Source organism: Macrobrachium rosenbergii, chromosome 9 (assembly GCF_040412425.1).
Source record: "Macrobrachium rosenbergii isolate ZJJX-2024 chromosome 9, ASM4041242v1, whole genome shotgun sequence".
In the NCBI taxonomy this organism is placed as follows: domain Eukaryota; kingdom Metazoa; phylum Arthropoda; class Malacostraca; order Decapoda; family Palaemonidae; genus Macrobrachium; species Macrobrachium rosenbergii.
The window spans coordinates 42,173,882-42,198,363 of NC_089749.1; the positions used below are offsets into that span (position 1 = coordinate 42,173,882).

Sequence of the window (24,482 nt, forward strand, 5' to 3'; positions counted from 1 at the left end):
AGTGAAGAGTGCTGGAGGAGAAAAGTGCAATTACCATGTATGCCAAGGCAGTGATGGTTAACAGAGCAATGTAGTAATATAAGAATACAAATTCCATCTCCAGGAGTTATCTAACATTGTAAGGTAAAAATATTGAACAAATTATGACAAAAATATATAGTGCATATACAAAAATAAAAAATTAGCAAAATACTTTAATATTTTTTCCTGCAGTGTCCACATAAAATTAAAAATTTTACTAAATCTGAGGAAGCCATCACCATTCACTAGTTCCACCAGGCTAACAAGCTAAGGTTTTTCATTAAACAGCTATGTTGACCAAGTAATGTCTTCAACTAACACCCCCCCCAAAAAAAAATGACAATCATTCAAATACAATACAATTTAGGATTTTCACTGAAAATATTATAAAACACAAAATGGAACTGAAGTGACTTTTGATGCAAAGAAGCAGGAAAAGATAAACTTGAAAACAGCAAATGAAAAGGATGGATATGCAAATAGCCTGTAGTACCAAAGCCCAGGTACTGAAGCCACGGCCATCCAGAGCAAAAGCACAGTCAAAACAGAAGTCCACCATGCAAATTGCATTTTATTACAACTATGTTCTTCAGACTCGGTAAAATATATATCCATTTTATAAATGTACTGTATAGCTTACATATATGTCAGGAAACTGTCCTCTTGTCCATTTAACCTGGAATTTACTAAAAACATGGAGTTTGTGACAGAAGTGTGTTAACGTAGGTAGAGTGAATAACTTTCTTTAAAGGAGGAAAGAAATATTGTGTACATTGCCAACAATTTAAGGAGGAAAGAAATATTGTGTAAATTGCCAACAGTAGTACAAAGTGAAGGTGAACAAACTACAAAATGTTACTTCCTCCAATAGGTAATCCTTACATCCCAAGGGGATAAATACAACATTACCACTTTGTGCTCTTCACATCCCTGAGTTGGGAATACAATTTTATTCCATCCTTTGACTGAAGCTGTGCAGTGTAGCAAAAAGCCAAAGTCTGGCAAAGAAGTGTACAATACTTCACTCACTCTGTTGTAAACCCACTGGATCACATGAAGTGTACGGATACACACAACCATTTCTAATAAATATGCATGCAATGAGAAATACTCTGTTTAGGAAAACAAAACTTCATCAAATTCCATAACATTTACTAAAACCAGACAAAACTGGGCAACCTTAGAAATGCTTGTTTTCACTTGCATCAACACATCTTATAAAGTCTGGAGTGCTACAGTCAATTTAAACACAACTCGCCCACCCCAACTTTCAGTATACTATACTGATGAAGGTACAGTACTCCAATGATGCTGAAAGGGGGTGAAGATGTATAGACAAAGGTGGAATAATGGGCAGTTCCTTCCCTATAAAAGCAGAGGAGGGATAAAGTAGAGATACAGAAGGAAAGCCACACATGGCTGGCTTTAGTTAATACTGTAAAAATAAATACAAGTGTCAACTCAACTTTCAAAGTGACACTAATACACTGTAACTTCTAATAAATATAACTTTCACAGGTTAAAAAATATATGTCATATAAAACCATAAAAAAGACAAAAGAATGTTCAAATAGCTTTTAATCATTATATACCTTATCATTCCAAGTATTACTACCTGAAAATTTAACAAAACAAAACATAAAATCTATGAGGTACAAAATGGAAAGCCAATACACAATATTGACTCTTAAAAATTATCTAATTTCAGCTACGGTGGAAAGTAGTATTTATCTTCATTTTAAAGGCCTTTTGTGCTTTCAAATCTGAAAAACATCAGAACACAGATGCCTAAGAGTACTTTAAATATACGAAGGCAGTTTCTTGCTGTTGGTGAAATATAATTATAAAGAAAATATAAACTCTTCTCATTTGATTTATATGAACTTTTAGCTCCCCAAGTGGTTCTGAGATATGGATATTTAAAAGAACATAAAATACACAAGGAATAATTATTTATTATAACAATTGAAGGAAGAATTGGCAAATGCACGAGCCACTCAATTCACACTTATTCTTGGAATTTGTGTACTTTTGTATGCATCAACCTCTCTTTCATTATGTGCTATAATAGCTGCACATCCATTCTCAAAATATTAGACACCTACAATTATTACAGTCTCTTGCTTATGAATTTTAGTCAACTGAGCTACTAAGATGGAATTAATACTTGCATATGCATCATTAAAGCACATAGTGAGTTATAATTACAAGTGGCTTAAAATATACAAGAAGCACAAATTTGTAATCTTGAATATATCATTTGTTGTTATCTGTACATAATCCCAAGTCATCTCCATATTTACTGGCACCATCTGAATAACCAAATACATTTACTCTATAAAATATAAAAACCAACAGTAAGCAGGTCTACTGTTTTATTCACCTACAGTACATTTTATATGCTAGAGATTAAAGAAATTTCAACATGAAATAAACTTGACACAAAGCCGGTATGATGGTACTGAGGGGTATCACAACTCCACAAGCAAAATCATTTAACATTTCATCAAATGTTCCTGTAATTCAGTTATGACCTTTATTTTCATCTTTTACATGAAACCTTTGTGAATTTTGCTTTCCCATAACTTTTTCTTTTCACCATATACTGCAAATGTCATTTACGTATTAACTATTAAATATTACTGGATATAACTTCCAATCACGTTGTCATTTCTGAAGTTTCAGAAGGTCTTGTTTCATTCTTGTGCTCAGTATTTCTGTTCTGCATATTACATTCTTCCTGGTACAATCTGTCTACCTTAATCCAAGTAGTGCACATTGATCGGAACAGCTGAAAACAAAGAGAAATTATTTCAAAAGGAAGTTTTAAAGAGTAACTTAAAATTACTTTCTACTTCTATTTAGTATCTGTTTCTATTAGATTACTGGTGGTCTCTTCCAACACAAGTTTGCCATAAGGCTGTAAGCCAAGCTTCTATTTCATTATTTAATTCCATAATTTCTATGTTACGGTTTAACTCTTCCAACAGCGCCATCTCATGATTCAAAGGGTGCGCCAATCTTTGAACTTCAAGGAATTATCAAAATTGAGTTTCTGACAGTTTAGGAATGTTTGATGGCTAAATAAACATATCCTGAAGTGTTATTGCTCAAAAAATTTTTTAGATGGGTTAACTGACAATTTTGTTCATTGCTTTTATCGCCCTGTGAGCAACAAATTGTCACAAGACTTGTAAATAATATTCTAATTGTGTTTAGTTCAAAATAATTTATATACTTACGTTACCCATTAAAATATCTCTGTTTTCTCTCGTGACACCATTGGGGAAAATGTAAGATCAAGGTAACTCACTCAAAATTTCTGTTCCTCTCAACACTTGTCAAAGTGGCACCACACAGTGCGCCAAACAATTTACATATAGTGTTTTGAGTTTCTCGACTTATTTTGAGTTTTGAGTTTCTCGACTTATTTTGAGTTTTGTATTTCTTGGCTTATTTTTACAGTAAAATAACCATGATATGTAACTCAACATGCGATATACAGACATATGCAAATGAACAGCAATTTTCCTCATCACCATTTACTTTTACAAAATTGATAAGTGAAATCATTTACAAGTCAGTTTATTTTTTTTGACAAATGATAAAAAAAGGATGGATATTGTGTTTTATTTCCTCAGGATATCTTTAAAGGGTGTCTATTCACAAATAAAAAATATGTAAGTATATGGCAATATTTCCTTCGGGCACTACATGAAGTAACACACCGTGCTTTGTGAATCACGTTACACCTGGCTTTTTAGTGCATTTCTGAGTACAATTTTTTCTATCATAATAGGAACAAAGAAGAGATGTATTATAAGAGAAAATATAAAAACTACATGCACTATCAGAACTGAAAAGAAAAACAATCGGAACAAAAGATGTGAGTCTCCACTGGAGATTTCACGAATGTTAATCGCCCAAAAAAGAAACCAAGCTGGGAGCATATTTCTTTCCCCCTGATTATTTTGCAAATTTCAGATGTTTCTTATATGAAGAAATCCATTTTACTGAAAAAAACCGCTTTCTACTTACAAAAGTTTCATAATTACAAAATAAGTAAATATTTTTTTGCCATTGTTTCAAACCTTTTATTTCACAAAAGTAAACGAACATACCTTGAAGAAAGCTGAACAAAATTCAATGAAACTTTCACAGCCTATTGTATAACTATACATCTTTGTTGTCACGTTAAAAAAAAAAAAAAAACAACTTAAACTTAAACTTTTTCAGTTGTAAAATTTATAAACTTAAGAGGTTGAGTTTTGTGATTTCCATTCACATGTATTTTCAGTATTAGTTGTTTAATAAGTGGTAAAAATTTGAAGCAAATCCCTTCAATCATAAGGTAGCAATGCTCACCTTTTGATTTAACACTCCATCAATTCCACTGTATGGTTTAACTTCTTCAGCTACGTACAGTACTACGCCACTTTTTCGCACTTCACTTTTCCAAGCTTCATTTTGTCGCAGATTTTTGTGGAATGTATCTTTCACTTTTCTGCAGGAACTTTCACCAATCCGCAGATTTTTTCTATGGAACGCATCTTTCACTTTTCTGCAGGAACTTTCACCAATCCACAGATTTTTTCTATGGACCCTATCTCTAAAATTATCACCAATTTGCTTTTTTTTCCCTAGAGCAACACTATTTATTCACTAATTACTGTATTTTTTCATATTGTATTCGTGACTAAATACTGTACTGATTTTTATGATAAAAATGACTTACAGTGTACATACTTCTTATGATTTATAGTGTATTGGTTAAGCTCATTCCAGGTTGAGCCCCAGATTGAGCATAAGAGACATACTCTCTCTCTCTAAGGGTAATGTAAGATGTATTACAGTAAAGTGTTTTTGGATGGTAGAGCATATTGCAAAGTATTTCAAATATTTGCTGATTATTATAATTTTATTTTCCAGTCTGCTTTTACTGGAAAATAAATTTCAAATAAATCTTACATTACCCTTAAGAGAGAGAGAGAGAGAAAGCATATACCTCTTATGCTCAGTCTGGGGCCCAACCTGGAATGAGCTTAATACTAGATACATTATTACTACATCGTAAGTACACTATAAATTATTTTGATCATAAAAATCTGTATTTAGTCACGAACACAAGATGAAAAAATACAGCAATTAGTGAATAAACAGTGTTGCTCTATGGAAAAAAAATTAGTGTTATTTTAATTGTTTTTCCCAATATATAAAGAAAAGGGATGACTTCAATACTGTGAGAGAAATCGGCTATGCTTATGTATACAGGGGTTTGTCAAACGTTCTTACAGAGATTTTGCTGTGTTTACTTTAATAATATTTTTAATAAAGTAAATCACTGTTATAAGCACTTTATGCGGCGCGTTATACATAAGAGAAACAGTTGGAAAAGCGTACTAATCTAAGATGACTTAAGGTGTTTTGGGATGATGGTTTGGGGTGTATTTTTGTTTGAACTACTAAATTAGGCGGTGAAATTTTAACATAGACAGTTATAAGTGTTTTAGTTTAAGGGGTATAGGGTATTTGGCAGTTATAAGCATTTTTACAGGGGATTCTGCATTTCTGCGGTGGGTTCTGGAACCTATCCCCGCGAAAAAGTAGGGGAGCACTGTGTTCATTCCTACGTTTTATCTAAATGATTTACCTGCTGACTCGTCCTACTTAGCTGTCCAACTTCTACAACTTAACCTCCCTCCAATTTTTACCTTAAACCTCAGAACAAATCTTTGAGGTAAGCCATACGAGAGGTCAGAAATGTCACTCAATGATACTGATAATTTCTACTTCCTCCAAAGTCTAACATACTACCTGTAACTGAATATCCTCTTCCACTGCCTTGTTATGAATTGTTCTTATGCATCCCGTGACACCATCTACTATATTGTGTATATAAAACTGCATTCACCATACATCATGTCCTTACAAACATCATCTGCTTCAGTTCCTCTCATGTCATCATATCGTTGGTTTTATGTACATTGGTTTTCAATCCTCTTATCTTCACCACAATTTTCCACCTTTCAAACATCTCAAAGGCTTCTTTCTTTATTCTATTGTTTCTAGATCATTTGTATACTGTAAATGGGTTCCAGGGGCCTCCCTTTTTTGCACTCCACTGTAGCTTCCTTCATTTCAGGACAAAGAGCAATAGATTAAGTATGGACCTTGATGGATACCAACTTCATTTAAATTCTATGTGGCACCTGTCACTGCTTTCGTCTATATATATTTTGTAATCACACAGCTATCACCTTCTTTCTGGTACCTCTCTGCTTTCATACTGGAATTGAAATTGCTTATCCTAGAACTCTGTCAAAATCTATTAAACAGATTATATATTTATTTTGCATGGTAATTCTTGTGCATTGCTTTACTACAGAGACCACATCTTGCATTCCCTTATAAAAAAAGACTAAATTACCAATTGTTGATTTTTTTTCCAACTAAATTACCAATTGTTGATTTTTTTTTTCCAAACTTTTTTTCCACCACTTCTTCTACAGTTAAGTGTAGAACTTCACATTTGCCACTGCCAATCATTGGTGTAGTATCCACATGAAAACATTCAACCTTTGGGTCCCCTCTCCCCTTTATGCTACTCATTAGGGTCAGCTCCTCATCACTGCTTCTCTAGCTACTATCAACTAATTAAATGTTATTTCTGATGGTCCTAGAGCTTTAACATTTTCCATCTTTTTGGAAAGTTCAGTGCATGCTCTAATTTTTCCTATTTCTCCTTCTGCTTTGATAAAAATGTGTTATTATCATTTTGTGATTTCAGTTTGCTGTAAACCAGTTTATTGTACTTTTGGTGTAATTTCTTTTACCATTACTAAATTTGTAAGCCGAGCCACATCCAGTCCTTTTTTTAATATTATAATACATAGACTGCTTCTTCAACTCTGCTTTCACAATGATCACTATAAAAGTAATCTGCTTAGTCAATTACATGTTCTGCCTTTTACTTTGTATTTTTCTAGAACAGTTCTTAATCCAGTGGGAAGCATCATTTTACTGCTCAGAATGCTTCTCAAATCTAAGAAAGATATCTTGGTCTGTACATCATGATGTTATACTTCTACTTTGCTCTGATTTTTGATGGCTAAACAATTGCTGAAACAATTTCCCAACCACATACCTCGAGTTAGGGGGTTTTCTAGATTATGTGGAGACAGTAAAGTAATGGGAAGCTTAAGATACCGTGAAATTATAGTAATGGGAAGCTTAAGATACCCTGAAATAATTTCTTCAACTGATTTTATTAGTCATAGAGCCTTCCCCTTCATGAATATACTGTATGTTTATTACCTTTTATCGGCAATTCCATAATACCACTACTGTCTTGCAATGATATACTAAATTTTGTAAATATTATCTGCAAGCCATTTGTAAATTTTATTTGAGCAATAAACTTTTTAGCTAAGGTAACCCATCACGGACTAATTTAAAATTCACTTTTAGCAAAACTTATATTTGCATATTCAAGCATTTTAGCACAACCTATATTTGCATATTCAAGCACTATCTAAAACTTAGAAGCTTTGTAACATCCTACTTACGCCCATAATCCAATGATCATTGGCCAGGAGATCTCGAAGTATGGTGGTAGTATGTTTGCTTGGATGTGTAACACGCATGTTGGTTACTGTACTCTTACATTGTGAGTAGTAATCATACTTTTGGTGTGATACTTTATTGTACATTTGTGAAAGATTCGAGCAACGTTCACACACTTCGTAATTCTGTGAAGTAAAAATTCAAATTAACAAAGAGAGCAGTTAAATATTGATTACTAAGAAATAATTCAAATGTTTATGAATTTTCATAATAAAATTATTTCAATACCAAACACTGATCTAGCTGACTGATGCAGTAAAAAATAAAAATTTCATTCAGTTATACCTGATGTGGATGGAGGGCTAGTAAACTCTCATAATTACATTTTAACTGCCATACAAATCAACTAACAGTAAAAATAAAGGAACACCATCCTCATGAAAACCCCTATCTGATAAGGAATCTTCAGAGCTAATACTGACTATCTGGGAGTCCTTCATCAAAGCTAAGTACTTATTGGGGCTATGTCAACTGAGGTAATCATTACAGAGAGAATCTCACTCTTACAAAATGAGACACAACACCTACACCGTGAGTTTTAGTCGTACAACCAAGACAGCCAACTAAAAAATACCTCTCTTGAGGAGAAACTATGCTCCTAAATACAACTGGTACCTTCTTACTCCCCATAAATAAAAAATAAACCAGGAATTTAGGAAAGGGGGAAAGGAAAAGTAGTAACCCCTTTTGGGTTTGAGCATCTCAAGTCCCTTAGCAAGCAAAGGACCTGAAGTAAAATTAAAAAAAAAAAAAAAAACTATTTCTTTATCTTTCAAAGGCTGTGAGGCAAATACTGAATTAAACCTCCAAGTGGCATAGGATATCAGTAAAAAATAAAATTCTTCAAAATAAGTTAAAAACTTAGCTACAGCTCTTCCATTATAAACCTTTACCTTAATTGAAGGAAGATGTTCATGAGCTCATTTAATTAATTCTCTAATTAAATGAATCATCACATTCTTACAACATGGGCTTACAACATGGAAGCCCCAGTTTCTGAATACTCAAAAAATTATTTATACCACCTATAACAGCTTTAGCACTTTCCAGAGCTCCAAAAGGACAAAGCATATCCACGAGTTCAGAGACAATCTAGGTAAAGTTTTACACAATCATTCTTAGCCTTACATGCGTGAAAAAAAAGTTAAAATAGCATTGCCAATATTATACCTGACATCAGCTGAGACAGAAGTTGGCATCTCGGTCACTCTTTGGCAGTAGCAAGAGCAAGAAGGAATAAAATTTTAAACTGTCTCAAAGGAGCAGAAGCATCAAATATTTTAATACTACATCTAGGTTCCATGCTGGGGATTAGTTACTAGGCTTGGAAATCACAATTTCAAAAGATCTGATCACCTCGTGTAGATCCTTATCATAAGGTAAGTCCACATTCATGGGTCTGATAACTTGGAACAACAATGATCTGTACCCTTACTGGCAGGGGCAGATAACTTCCTACCAGATCTAAGATATCTAAAAACCTAACAATGTTCTTCTTAAAGGTTTAGGTGCATAAAATCCCTCTAGACTGACACCAGAACCAATATCCTGACCACTGATGCGATACAGCTCATTAGTTGACAGTCTCCTTAAGGATCAACTTAGCCTCTCTCTCAAAGAACCACGCAGTCAAGCTGAAGCATGTGGAGGTTCTGATGAGATTTCCCAACATGAGGTTAGCTGAGTAGATCTTTCTTGTTAGACAGGTAACTGGGAATGAAATGGAATGGAATATAAAATTTAGGCCAAAGGTCAAGTGCTGGGACCTATGAGGTCATTCACTGCTGAAAGGGAAATTGAGAGTAAAAAGTTTTAAAGGTATAATAGGAGGAAAACTTGCAGCTGCGCTATGAAACAATTGTTAGGAGAGGGTGGACAGTGAGATGGAAAAAAGATATGAATGGAGGTACAGTAAAAGGAATGAAAGGGGTTCCAGCTAGGGGCCACAGGGATGCTGCAAAGAATATTAAGTAATGTCTACTACAGTGAATAGCATGAGGTGCACTGGTAACTGGAAAATCAGAGAAAAGTTTTAATAGATATGGAAAGAACTCCTTTTGTGGCTACCAGGGAGTCATCCTACAAATCAAAGTTGACCTTACTTTTACTACTACCCTGAACAAGGCAAATGGGAGGAAAGGCCTATGCTTCCACTTTCTTTCAATTGATTAGTATTGAGTTTCCTGCCAATTTCTGGGGGCTCAGGTAGGGGAAACAACACATTGAAAGACAATGGTTCTTAGATGTGACAAAGTGACGTACAGTAAGTTCCAAAAGTGATGCCCTATTTTGCTTGAAATTCAATAACTGACAATTACAGTATGTAGCTCAATTGCATTTTTTTTGGTGGCATTAAAAGATCTAATAAGCAAAATAAGAGTAAATATGATGTACAAGTATCTAATCTATGAAACATGAAAATCGTAAGAATAAGTACATAAAAGTAATCACTTCAAAATATAGAGGAAACAATTTAGAATTTTCACTTAATACAAGCTTGCCAACATTACCAATGTTTACTACGATCAAAGTGGAAAATAAGTTGATTTTGATCACGGTGGAAAAATTATATTTAATATATAGTCGACCCTCGCCTATTCGCCGTTCAGGATTTGTGAATTTTTCTGTGGGACCTATCACCGAATTATTCATGAAAAATTCGGTAACTCGCAGATTTTTTCATCAAGAAATATTCGCTAATTACTAAATACATTTTTATGATGAAAAATTATTTACTAATTTTCAAACATTAATATTAATGTAAACACAACAAACTATCAATTAAATGTATTCTTTTTTCAATGCATATTAAATATTAAGGTACTTTATGCAGTATTTAACTAACAGTGTTTCCCCATGTACTGTACAGTACAGAGAAATACTATATGAGAGAAAATGGATGTACTTAAAAATAGGGGTAACCTGAATAGTTTTCAAACACAGCTGTAAGCCATATATTCTTAAGGGTAATGTTATAACATGACTTTGAAATAATATTAAAGTGATTTAGATGATAGTTTAAGGTATATTCTATGTAGCAAGATAGTTTAAGGTATACATTTGGTGTTTTAACTATTAAAATAAGCAGTTATAAATGTTTTTAAAGGGGGGGTCTGGATTTTAAACTATTCAAATAGCCAGTTACAAGCATTTTTAGATGGGGATGTAATTTATTTGCGGATTTTAGCTATTTGTGGGTGTTTGTGGTCCCTGTCCCCCACGAATACTGGGGTTGACTGTACTCAATATTTAGTATACTGTAATATCAATAACTATATCCAAAACTCATAAAACAATGCAAGATTTAATAGAATAAAAAAGAACAAAAATCTTGGTTTGCTAAATTTCCGCTTCCTTAATATCAACTGTGACAACCATGCTTGTATAGCTTCAGCAGGGAAGTAGTGTGAGGTTGGTAATTCTGATTGCTTTCCAACACTGTGTCAGCAGTTACATAACCTCTTACCTATCAATTGGATTGATTGGTGATTAGACCAATACCTGAGACAACACAATCATTCTTTGGCAAGAAATAGCATGTCTCTTAATAGATAGAAAAACTATATATGTGGCTAAAAAGATTTCATGGAAGAGGAAGACTTGAAAATCAAAGATCAGGTTGACCCTGCTGCGTGACAGAAGATGAAGACATGCAGATGATTGACTTCGAAAGCAACCATCCAATCGCAACATCAACAATAGTTAAAAGATGACAAATTTTATTAATTTGTATTTTTCATAGCTAACAAACCTGTGGTGGTAACTTAAGGATAAATTCTTCTAGCGTCTGCTGGAAACTGGTAAAAATCATATAAAATTGTAGAACAAGGAATTGGCGGCAATGGGGTTTGGTCAATGAGATGAGAGAGGAGGCATCCACTGACCTCCTCTCACCCATGATGCCATGACGCATTCAGTTTCTTCCACCCCAGGTAAGACTGAGGGGAGGCAGAGGTGGGTAGTATATGTTAAGACTGCAAGTTTGTTAGCTATGAAAAATACAAATTAATTGAAAATTTGTCATTTGTTCATGTGCAGAACAAACCTGAATGTTAACATAAGGACAGACTCACTTTTGGTGGGAGGAAAGCCATGAATTGGCTGGAGGTTCGGCACAACTGCTCTCACTGCCTGACTAAAGGAAGGCAAAGGAAGGAGACGTAAGCCTCTGATCTATTAGAGAAATAGTTTACCAAACAGTCAGACTACTGAGCTAATACACAATGTGAAGAGACATTGTATAATAGGAAGTTATAGAGCTATATCTGCTCAGACAACAGGCCTATGTTAGCCACCAATTAGGTTTCTTATCCTTCCTCTCTCCTCTTGTTAAAGAGAGAAAGGACTAGTTTCCTAGAGTACTTAACCCTTAAACGCTGAACCTCTATTTACAAAAGTGTCTGTCGTATGCCGGGGGCGTTCAGGAGTTAGCACCGAAGCGGAAAAAAAGTTTTTTTCAAAAAATCACAGCACGCATAGTTTTTAAGATTAAGAGTTCATTTTTGGCTCCTTTTTTTCTCATTGCCTGAAGTTTGGTATGCAAACACCAGAAATGAAAAAAAATATCATATATAATTGTATACAAATCGCGCTATGAGCAAAACGGTTAAAGCTAATGAGTTATTTTTTTTCGTTGTATTTTACACTAAATTGCGATGATTTTGGTATATAAGAAATTGTAAAACAATCAAAGCAACACAGAGAAAATATTATCACAAAATGATGCATGAATTCGTAACGCGCGGATATAAAAACAAATTTTTTTCTAAAATTCACCATAAATTGAAATATTGTGCTAACTTCCCATTTGTTGCAAAATGAAGGTAATTGATTGAATATTGCAAGACTGTAAGTGTTTTAGCTTACAATTGCAGTTTTCAACCATTTCGGTCGAGTTAAAGTTGACCAAAGGTCAAATTTTTTCCATTTATTGTGATTTATATGAAAATATTACAAAACTGATAAAAGCTACAACCATGAGTTATTTTTTGTTGTATTCTAAATGATATTGCACACATTTTCATTAATGACACTTTATGTAAAGCCTAATATAAAATGGTGCAAAAATTACGACAAAGTGACTAAAGAAATTCTGAGATTTTCAGCAGAGTTACCGCGCGCGGAGGGAAGGAAAAAGTTTTTTTCAGAAATTCACCGTAAATCAAAATATTGTGCTAGAGACTTCCCGTTTGTTGCAAAATGAAGGTAAATGATTGAATGTTATTAGAATGTAGGAATTTTAGCTTACAATTGCGTTTTTCTACCATTTCGGTCGAGTCAAAGTTGACCGAAGGTTGAAATTTTGGCACATCGTGATTTAAATGAAAATATTTCAAAACTGATAAAAGCTATAACCATGAGTTGTTTTTTGTTGTATTCTAAATGATATTGCACACATTTTCATATATAAAATTTCATGTGACGGCTAACATAAAACAGTGCAAAAATTATGACAAAGTGACGAAAGAATTTCTGAGATTTTCGGCCGAGTTACCGTGCGGACGTAAGGAAAAAGTTTTTTTCAAAAATTCACCATAAATCGAAATATTGTGCTAGAGACTTCCAATTTGTTGCAAAATGAAGGTAAATGATTGAATATTACTAGAATGTAAGAGTTTTAGCTTACAACTGCGTTTTTCGACCACTTCGGTCGAGTCAAAGTTGACCGAAGGTTGAAATTTTGGCACTTATCATGATTTATATGAAAATATTTCAAAACTTATGAAAGCTACAACCATGGGTTGTTTTTTGTTATATTCTACATGAAATTGCATGCATTTTCATATATAAAACTTTATGTAACGGCTAATATAAAATGGTGCAAAAATTACGACAAAGTGACGAAAGAATTTCTGAGATGCGTTGCTGATGCTCTGTAGTGCGAGAAGAGAGAAATTCGCGCATGCGCGGCTGGGTAACGCTTGTAAACAAAACAACAGTGTGATCCGTGAACTCCCAGCATCCCTCAAGGCGTGTGATTTAAAATCTTTCGCAAACTAGGCCTATAACTATTTTTCCGCGAATATTTAAAAAAGGGATTTTGACAACGGAAAAATCTATTTCTGGGGGAAGACCTGTGTCACCCAGTGAAATGGTTCAAATAGCACACATTTCTAGGTATAAATATTGCTAAATATACCAGAGAAAAAAGCTATCCATAATGCCAGGGTTACTACCCCTAGATCGATCACCACAATGGTGTCGGTATGCACTAAGGGGTGAGTGGTAGCCACTATCACAGATGCTTTGCCCAACAGATCTCTCCATTCTCAAAGCCCCCAAATACGGTATCCACTCGGCACCCGGCAGACAGTTTTAGTCGACGTACGATACATCCAGTCGGCGTTTAAGGGTTAATTTGTGCATGAATAACGTATAATTAAACAGAATGACCACTCACTCACCTGTATCTAACCAGTTTCAGCACATGAAGGACTAATCTTCTCACTGCCCGCTGGTAGAGAAGAAAAGGGGAAAGAGAAAAGAAAGAGACCAGTCCATCTCATTTATTCTCACTTTCATACAATCATCTTAGGTAAGATACAGTGTCCCACCAGGGGCACTGGATGAGCTACACAACTTGTTGAGCAGCCACCACCAGACCCAAGGAAAAAGTGTCCAAGGGCCCGTGGGCAACGTCCCGCTGACAAAAGGATGTGAAGGTGGTATGACAAAGCCAAGTACCAGCCTTCAAAATCCTATGAACAGACAAGTTCTTTTTGGATGACAAGGAGGGACCCAAACTCCTGACATCATGTGCCCTTGCATGCACTGTGTCAGCATTAGAGGCTGAAGAACTACAAGCATGTCTGCTAATCTCACAGAGCCAAAAAGGAGATGGTATTCTTGGGCACTTCTTTCTTGTTCCGGCCTGTACTAACAGTCTTTGACACCCAGGTCTGAGGTGATGAGTCCTTTTAAGGTAACTAAGCAGTACTCTGACAGAACATAAAAGCAATTAATCTGGATTGCTATCAACAAAATCTCCCAGGGAAGGTACTGAGAAGGACTCAAATCTGTCATCATGAGCCGAGAGTTTTTGAGTCTTGGCTACATATTCCAGGACAAATTCGAAGGCTACGGACCCCCAACCCCTCGTGTGTCTTAACACTAAAAGAGAGACCATGAAGTTCACCCATTCTCTTCAATGAAGCCAAGGCCAGTAAGAAGACTGTCTTGAGGGTCAAGTTCATATGGAGCCTGAGTGAGACTGCTTAGTATCAGAGTCAGGTCCCAATTAGGTGGTTAAGTTCTCTATGAGAACAAGACTGCTCAAAACTTTTGAGCAGCACTGAGATTTCCCTTGAAGAAGACAGGTTTACATCTTTCAAATGTAGGACCATACCCAAAGCAGCTCTGTAGCCTTTGATGGCAGACACAGAAAGGTGTTTCTCCCTACGGAGAAAAATAAGGAAGTCAGCTTCCTGCTGAACAGAAATTCTGACCAGAAAGAAACCCCGTCAACGACACCAATCACAGTAGACGGCCCATTTTCCCTGGTACAAGGCTGAGGAAAATCTTCTGAGACAGCCAGACATCTCTGTTACTGCTCTGCAAGAAAAGCCTCTCGCTCGGAGGAGATACTGGATAGTCTCCATCTGTGAAGAGATCAGGATCCTACCGATTGGCGAAACCTCTCAATGTGAGATTGACAGAGAAGGTTGTGCCGAGGGGGGAATTTCTCTTGGGACTGCTGATAGAAGGGTTAGCAAATCTGGGAACCACTGCATAGGACTACATGGGAGCTACTATGGTCATCCTGAGATTCTTGGAAATCATTACCCTGTTCAAGACTTGACAGATCAGGCAAAAGGGGGGGAAAGGCATAAACTTCCAAATTGTCCCAAGGATGTTGAAGGGCATCCTCCGCCACAGCAAAGGAGTTTGGAGCCTCCGAACAATAGACCTCTAGCATTCAACCCTACAGCGAACAGGTCTATCATGGGGCTTATCCATAGCTGAAAGAGCCTTTCTGCTATCTCCTCTAATTGGTGGAAAATCATGTTTTACAACATAATTTAAATACCCAAAAATTCTAATTGTTTAATAACAAAACTGGGAAGAATAAATCTTCCCAGTTTGTTATTTAATAAATTGAATTTATTCCCTTGCTTGGTAAAATAGGCTTAATCATTCAGTCAAGGCTACATGCATATAAAGTCATTGATTTTACCTTTTAATTCTGTCTTTCAAATTTCACATCAACTTTGTGTTAATTATTTGATTTAGAGTTTATGCAACAATTGCAAATTGAATATCCTTCTGTAAGCTGTCGTATTAATAAGGACATTCTCTAATTTAGCAACTTGCAGCCTGTATGCAACGCCCATTAAGCTGAGCCACAGAGGTGCCTGACTGGCAACAGGGGGAACTGGATCTATGAAAATGCTTCCATGGCAAGCAATGATTCTCTCTTCGAGCAAGCAATATATCTAACCATTAAACTACTTTGTGCTTTATTAATTGAAATCATTATTACTTTCAATATAAAGCTCCAAAAGCAGAATGAAAATTAATTTACAATTCACATAACAATGCTTATGCACTAGGTTAACAACACTCAATGGTTAATGCTTATCACAAGGACCGCAGATGTTTCTCTGGAGAAATTATTCAGTACAGTAATCATTGAACTTACATTGGCCATTTATCGAGGAAACATGATGTTTCTCTGGAGAAATTATTCAGTACAGTAATCACTGAACTTACATTGGCCATTTATCGAGGAAACATGATCTGTGGTTTTACGGTTAATTACCGATATTAATTACAAAAGAGTAACAATCCAAAATGATGACAATCATACTAAAAAAGAGTAACTGGCAACTGAATGATCTCTTGAATTGTACAATGAATTAAAAATAATGTGGGGCATCACCTTTGAAAATTACTGTACCACTGAGCTTCTCTATAATCTTCATAGTCATTTGCACACTTCTATATCCAAGGTCTATTCTGTGGGAAGAATTTGGTCTTTCTGGATGAGCACATCAGCTAGTACGTTCATCTTTCCCAGAGGCTGAAGAACTAATCTGATTCCTCTTACTTCTGGACTAAACTGAAAAGACTAAACAATTTCATACCTAAACTACACTTCCAACATCTTCAGAACATTGATGTGCAGACAAGGTGGGTCAGCTGGCCCCACAAAACATGAGTTCTCCTCTAAGGTATGCGTCCAGCCACCATGCTAAGTTCTCCTCTTTTCAACTCAACCAAAAATGAGTCTCTCCATGAGTAGACCAATGTTGCTTTACTTGTCACTTAAGCGAACGAAGGTGAATCCACCCATGATTCACTAGCTTCTCTAGGGAAGACAGATAACCACCTGCTGAAGTAGAGCTGGTTGTTCTGCCAAGACAGGAACTATGACACTATATCTGAGCTTGCTTACGTGCGAGTCCACCAGGAAGGCTCTCACTCCTGCTAAATCCAGAAACTTTCCCAGGTACATTGAATGCGGCTTAGGATGAGATAAAGACTTCTTCCAGTTGATCAAGATACCAAACTTGTGGAAAGAGAAAGAAGACAGTCCTATATAAGCCATCCCCTGGAGGATGCTAAGACTAACCACAAGTGTCCAGGTATTGCCACAGAAAAATAACCATTGAGTGGGCACAAGCTGAGACCAAGTGATACCATGTAAACACCTGAGGAGCTGTGGCTAGTCCAGCGGAGGAAAGTACTAATGGGAAAAAAATGTACTTCCAAATTTTCCACAAATTTCCAGGATCTGCTGTTTCCATTTAGCCCCATGGCAAGATGGGAAACCCCTACTTGTGTCAATGATTGAAGGGGACAGCCGACTTCTGTGGCCACACCCCTCCCTGGATGGAGAGGACAAAGTTTTGAACACCTCCCCACCTTTCTTAGAGGAAGGAGGCTAAGCAGATTATCTGGGTTTCTGAAACGCAGGCTTCTCCACAACCCCTGAGGAAGGTGGTTTTACTCAGCCCACAGGCTTAGATCTGACAGAATTTTTATCTAAAGAGGATTTGAGGGACACTTTAAGGTTAATGTTATAAAGTCAAAGGAATGTGACTGCCTATGCTCAATAGCTGCATCATCACTTCTCATGGGAAGGAGTTGTGATGAATACACCACAAAACTGTACCTTAACAAGAAGCTATGCTCATGAGAAACCTGCCTTTAAAAGCAAAAGATAATTCTAACTCTCCTTTAAAAGACGAGGTTAGCTCACTGGCTGGTACACTGGTATTTTAGGAAGCTATGGGCTTTGACTCCAGACACCAACAATCTCCTGAAAATAATTTCCTCATCACATGATGAAATCCCTGTCACCCTGAAGTCTTTCAATGTGTTCAACCACAAGTGAGTGTTCATATACTGTGGGGCATACTAAAAAAATCCAGCAGACTGGACATGTGTCTTTATTCCAGAATAAAAGACAAAATATGAAAGCATACAAAGAATGACTAATGTATATATGTATACAAAGAACAGTTTTGGCAGTAAAAGAAACAAATAATTAATTCTTGTATAATACAATATTTAACAAAACCATTTGTAGAACACCCATGGCAACAAACTCCAAGGGATCCAACTTAGCAGAAATGGAAGTCCTTCATGAGAGAGTCTTTTCCAGGAGGTGGTAATCTGTCAAGTTGAGAGACCAAGTCTAACTAAAGAGAAGCAGCCTTTGCATCCTAAGATGTATAACACCTCCTCTGACATCAAAGCAGCTGGGGGAGGAGTTTGCTTGATCTGCTGGAGACAAGGGAACTACTTGGCCCAGAGATCAGGTTGTTCATCTACTCCAAACCACCACAGGCCAACTGTGACTAGAGCAACCTGACTAAAAGGCAAACCTCTGAAACACCCGCAAGGACAGCTCTGCACACAAGACCAAGGGGAGGTATAAAGCCAAGGTTGCCTTCCTGAGAATATTACTTTCATGACTGAGCACAATAATCGCTTAGAAGTACTGCTCCAGTTCAGCCTGCAGGGGGTTCCAGAGTAGAGGGACCTTCAGTATCCTTTGGTTCCCCTAAGGCATGAGCTGCACCCTCTTCATATAGAGAGTCACATCTGACTCATGCCCCCTAGCATGCTCCCAATCTTATACTGAACCAGGATGAACCTCTTGTAGGAGAGGGCAGCCGTGATCCACAAGTGTCATTGTCTAAAGGGAGTTCAGACTCTGACCAACCTCCTGCTCTGTTCTTGGACACCGTAGCCAATGAAGAAGAAGAGAGAGAGGAACAAGAGCGTGCATTGCTGCCTTCACCCTCCTCAAGTTCATGTTGCAAACTACAGGTTCAAGAGATGGCTGCAATCAGAAATCTTTTAAGTGAGAACAGTCAGGTTATGTCCATTCCAAAGAATAGGGACACATGACGCAAGAATAATGTGCCCGTTCAGCTTTTCACACCTCCCAGAAAGGAGTGGGCACGGCTCAGAGACCTTGCACACACACACACACACACACATGCACACAGAACAGGTGCAAGGAAGAGAGTTGTCCCAACCTGCTAGATGCATCTGGTTACCAGAATTAGCATGTGCAGAGTGAACACAATGCCCAGGCTCATCTAGATGTTAACCCAAGAACTCATTGGTGGAATGAGGATGGAGCAGTCTTGTCCAAATGAGCACATACAGGAGGGGCAGCCCTGCCAGAGGTACATGACCACATGCCAGTGATCTCGTCCCTGCTCCCCTCCAAGGAGAAGAACATGTGAGAAGTCTACCTGTGCTTCTTATGTAAGGTCTTAAGACCTTCCTACAAAGGTGGAAGACTCCAGTGATGAGAAGGAGAAAAGCAGCTCAAGGCAGAGGACAATGATGATACAGGTTACGAGGAAGAATGATAAGCATGCTTCTTCTTCTTCCCTATCTTCTCACACACCAAGCTCATCGCTGGCCAAGGCCAGAACCAAAGACATCAGAGTATCACAGCTACTAAGAGGAATACTGAAATAACATTTTCCAATACTGTACTTCATCTTCTGCTCTGGCACCAGGTCTGAGTTCTCCAGATTCATAATCACCCTTGTTTCCTGGCACAGTACCAACACTTTGTCCCTGTCCTTCTCTACCTTCTAGATTGATGGCACGGGGATGAGCTAGTTGTCTATGTACCTTCTCAGTCATATTCCTTGTGAGTAGGCCCAGCTGGAGGACCAAAGTGAAGACCTAAGAGGCTGTCACAAGATCAAAGTGTCGGGCTTTGAAACTGCACTTTGCTGGCAGACAAACCACAGGAATTTCCTTGATGAGCTGTGGATCAGGATGCGAAGGTAGGGATCTTGTAGGTCTATGCAGACCATGCAGTCTCCCTCTCTGCGGAAAGCTAACGCTAACTGGGCCATTCGAAACTGGCAGATCCTGCCCTGGAACACGAATCTCAAGTACTTTCTGGATTCTGGGTGGACTGGAGCATGAAAGTATGCGTCCTCCATGCTGAATTTCATGGTCTTTATGAAAAAATTCACAGCACTCCAGTCCAGGACAGGTTTCCACCCTCCCGATTACTTGGGTATGATGAAGATGCGGTTGTCAAACCCCTTCGAGTTCACGTCTTTCACAATTTCTATGGCCCCCTTTTTTATTTGGAGCAGAGAGGTAACCTCCTTTAACGGGGCTAAAAACCTCTGTGAGCCTACGGAGTAGGCTGTCAAGTTGATGGGTGCTGATGCCAATTCTTCCAAAAATGGAGAAGTCTTGCTCCCACCAGCACATGGAGGACGGACCCTCACTAGCTAGAAGAGGGTCTGGTAGATGACTTGATGACAATGCGCACCGCGCAGGGCTTGGCATGTGGTCAGCTGATACCCTGCTCTGCCGCCACAAAAAGGCCACTGTTGCAAAGGAGAGGTCACCCTTACAATACACAGGTGCCACAAGTATCTGAATCAGCTGCTTTGGGCGTTTAATGGACTGCAATAGCAAGCCCTGGGTAGTCTTCTTCTGAAGCTCTGAGGCTACATGCTCCAAAGTAGCTCTGGGAAACAGACTATCTCGGTCCAACGGGGCAGAGCAGAAACGATTTCTGAGGAGGAATGACTCCTTTAGTGACAAACAGACACCCCAGCTCCCTCTTCTTCAATACGCCTAAGGCAAAGAGAGCAGCCAATTCTTGCAATCCATCATGAACCGCCTTGTCTGCACAGGATGAAATTCCTGGCCAGTTTGCAGTAAAATTCCGGTAGAGCTGTGGAATCTTCAGTCTTCTCTGTCAGAGCTCACACTGTCCAATCAAGGAAACTGAATATTCCAATCAAGGAAACTGAATATTTCAAAGACTTTGAATAAGTCTTTCACCAAATGACCCAACTCCATTGATGAAAAGCCTATCTTGGCTGAAGGATGAGCACGAAGGAACAGCTAAGTCCTTTCATTCTTGCACTGTAGCTGAAGGCTTCTTTAAAAGGCTCAAGATGTTATCGAGACGACAATGAGTCCGTTCCAGGGAGGAGTGTTCCACCGGAACACTGACAATAGTTGAAACTGGCTGCGTTGGACGATCAGCGGAAGTGGTATGAGATGTTAAATGCTTGTCAGGATGTGGTGCCAAATGAGGCGGTGAGTGCGGCAAATGAGTCAGGAGAGATGTCACAGAAGAAGTCACCAAAACCAATGAACCATCAAAGTCCTGAGAACACTCGGTTACAGTCTGATCTGGCACAGAACGCTTCCTGGTAGAGGTCGTTTAGGTGGGTGAACTGATGTGGGACAATCAGCGCCAAATGATGGTCGGAGCGTTCGGCTCGGACAGCATGCTCTCCTCTACTTGGGTGCTTGTAATCCACTGCACCACTGTAGTACCACCCACTGGCCTCTTGCCGCCAGCTGACCGCCTGGCGCCAGACGAGCAATCACCCACACAGGACGATCAGGCGCCAAACAGTGGTTGGAACCCTTGGCTCAGAAAGCACGTTCACCTCCACTCAGGCACTCATAATCCACTGCATCAACATACGTCACTGGGCGTTCGACTGCTATTCGAACGTTCGAAACGTATGGCAATATCACCAACTGGCCGCTTGACACCAACCAACCGCCTGGCGACAAGCAATCACCCGCATAGGACAATCAGGCGCCAAACAGTGGTTGGAGCACTCGGCTTGGAGGGCTTGCTCACCTCCACTCGAGAGCTCGTAATCCACTGCATCAATATACGTCACTAGGTGCTCAAATGTTCGAAACGTGCAGCAGTACCACCAACTGGCTGCTTGACGACAGCCGAACGCCTGGTGCCAGACGTGCGATCAGCATTAGTCCTGCCTCCCCTCACTGGGTGTTCGGCTGACACTGAACGCCCCCCACTGAGCGCTTAGCTGATACTGGCCGAACGGCGCTCTTCTTAAATGAGAGTTGCGGTACAAGCAACTCAGCACACATCGGGCTATCTCCCTGGTCCTAGAAGCTGCAAGAACGTTCAGAAATCTGTCCTAGATCTCTGGAACGCTTACAAGTAAGCAGAGGATTGAGCTCGGGAGCCGCTGACTTTTACAACGGTATGAATGCGCCTCCTGCCCACGTCAGAATCAGGGTTCCTTGTCAATACGGCGTGCACATATACTCGGAAGCCTTTTCAATGGCTGTCTGTCAAAACCCGCGGACAGCAGGATCAACTGAGGAGTAACTATCTGGAGGCAAAAAAAATCCCTACAGACTCCCATGGACCGACAGTATGTTTCCTCCCAGGTTTAGGGGAGTCTGACAGGGACCGAGTTTAGGAGATCCGTAAGACCCTTTCCAGTGGCTGTCTGTCAATACAGTGAAGCCCCCATATTCGCGGGGGATGCGTACCCCCCCCCCCCCGAGAATAGCTAAAATCTGCGAATACTTAAAACCCCTCTAAAAACACTTAGAACAGCTCATTTTAATAGTTTAAACACAAGAAAAACCCTGTAAAAATGCTTACACCTGAATATTTTAATAGCTTTATCACAAAAAGTGCATTTATTCATGAAAATTATATGAAAATACAGTAATTAGTGAACATTTCTGTGAAAAATACCGTGAATGGGCAAATTTTCCACAAATAATGGGTAGAAACCCGCAAATGCGAGTCTGCGAATCGTGAGAACGCGAATACGGGGGTTTACTGTACCTGGGACTGGCAACATGCTCAACTGAGGGGGGAACTGCCCATGGGCAAACCCCACCAACCTCCCTTGGATGTTTGGTTTTCCTTCTCCCAGGTTTAGGGGAGTTTGACAGGGACCTAGGTCTAGGAGTGTCGGCGGGACGAGTAGCCACCTCCTCCACTGACACAGCACTTGCAGTCGATTGATTTACCAAGATCTCAACAGAAGCGCCCAATTGGGTTATGGTATCTAACATAACGCTAAACTTCTTATCTACTCGGGCTTCAAGGCTGGCTAAGGCACTGGGCTCGGAAGGTAGGGAGCCAGGTAAAGGAGTTACAGGTGTAGATACTGTAGTATGAGTGTCATACTTAACATATGTCATTCTCGTCTTGCAGCCCTTGATGGAATACCTAACACTATGAGCACTCGAGTCTGATATATCAAGTCACAATTTAGGAAAAAAGCTGATTAGCGCTACCAAAAACTACATTGTACTTCACCAAATTCGGCGATGTCCACAAACAACCGGTGAAAACAAATCAAAACAAAGCTATCCAGTGATGGAGTTCAGTCGATGGTGGCAGGAACAAACTGAATACCTGAGCCGGTTGTACCTATTCTTTCCCGAAAGTGGGTGGGGTCTATTACCTACACCAAAACAATATGAGCACCACTGCAAAATGTTTAAAGCTTAAGCTGCCGCGAAAAGTAGGAACTAATAGCAATGTAATTACTTGTTAAGTGTAAAATTTTTTCAACCAGTAAACCTCTCACGACTGTAAGAATGACTTGAATGCCAGAAACACGTGAGCTTCCTGCAAGTGCAATGGTAGAAAATGGACAACCTACAAACTCAACCAAGTACAACTGTGAAATACTTTCTTTGCTGCTTCAGTTAACTTATAGCTAGATGAATGCTTTATTGAGATGCCATATTTCCTGGTGTCGAAAACACCATTTTTCTCTGAAATATGTCTCAGAAATTTATTATGCATCCTAGAAGTTGCAGGTTACATTTTTCATTGGCCTATCACATCCCACAGAAAGGTTATATTCCTAAAAAGTAATAAGCATTCCTGTATATGTTCTCTGAAGTGTATAAATTACACTTGGTTAAAATAGTAAATAAACAAAACAATCATAAAGTAATAAGGATTCCTGTATATGATCTCTGAATAGTGTGTATAAATTATACTTGGTTAAAACAGTAAACAAACAAAACTACCATAAAAATAAAATAAATATATGTAATTACACATATATTCTTTTATCAGCCAACTACAGGAGACGACTCAACGGTCAATTATTAACTTATTGTTTTACTGCAATATTACCAGTCTGTATTCGATCTTTTTTTTTGTTTCCACCAAGAGTGATGTGTATTCCATCATTCAACTGTACATCTGGTAGTGTCGTTTTATTTTTACCAGTTTCCAGCTGGCGCCAATAGATTTATCCTAACATTAAGACCCAGGTTTGTTCTGTGTATGAACAAAGGATTGTTATGAAACATCCATCAATCCCAGCAAAGATTTTGGAGGCAGAAAATCCCATGTTGCTTGGAAAAGTCTCAGAAGGAACTGTACAACATTGTTTACAGAATAACCATTGGTTTCCCCTCTTACATTGCTGCAAAGAAGCCTCTCTTTCAGACGCCATGAAGAATAAGCGAAAAAAGTTTTGTAAAGATCATTTACACTGTACTAAAAAGCATTGGGAACAAGTTGTATTTAGTGATGAATCATGCTTTCACATCATTCATATTTCTGGCAAGAAGGT

At 38.4% G+C, this 24,482-nt stretch overlaps 1 protein-coding gene across 9 annotated transcripts in view; it reads right to left on the reverse strand.

Moving 5' to 3' along the window:
* Nucleotides 1-1,581: 1,581 nt before the first annotated feature.
* LOC136841729 (glutamine and serine-rich protein 1-like) overlaps nt 1,582-24,482 on the reverse strand; it is a 132,013-nt gene continuing 109,112 nt past the window's right edge. For all 9 annotated transcript variants that reach the window (XM_067108979.1, XM_067108972.1, XM_067108978.1 and 6 more), the window contains 2 exons: nt 7,587-7,769; nt 1,582-2,812 (listed from right to left, as the gene is read on the reverse strand). In XM_067108979.1, the coding sequence (XP_066965080.1) occupies nt 2,681-2,812; nt 7,587-7,769 (315 nt within the window). In that variant the 3' untranslated portion in view covers nt 1,582-2,680. The remainder of the gene's footprint in view (nt 2,813-7,586; nt 7,770-24,482) is intronic.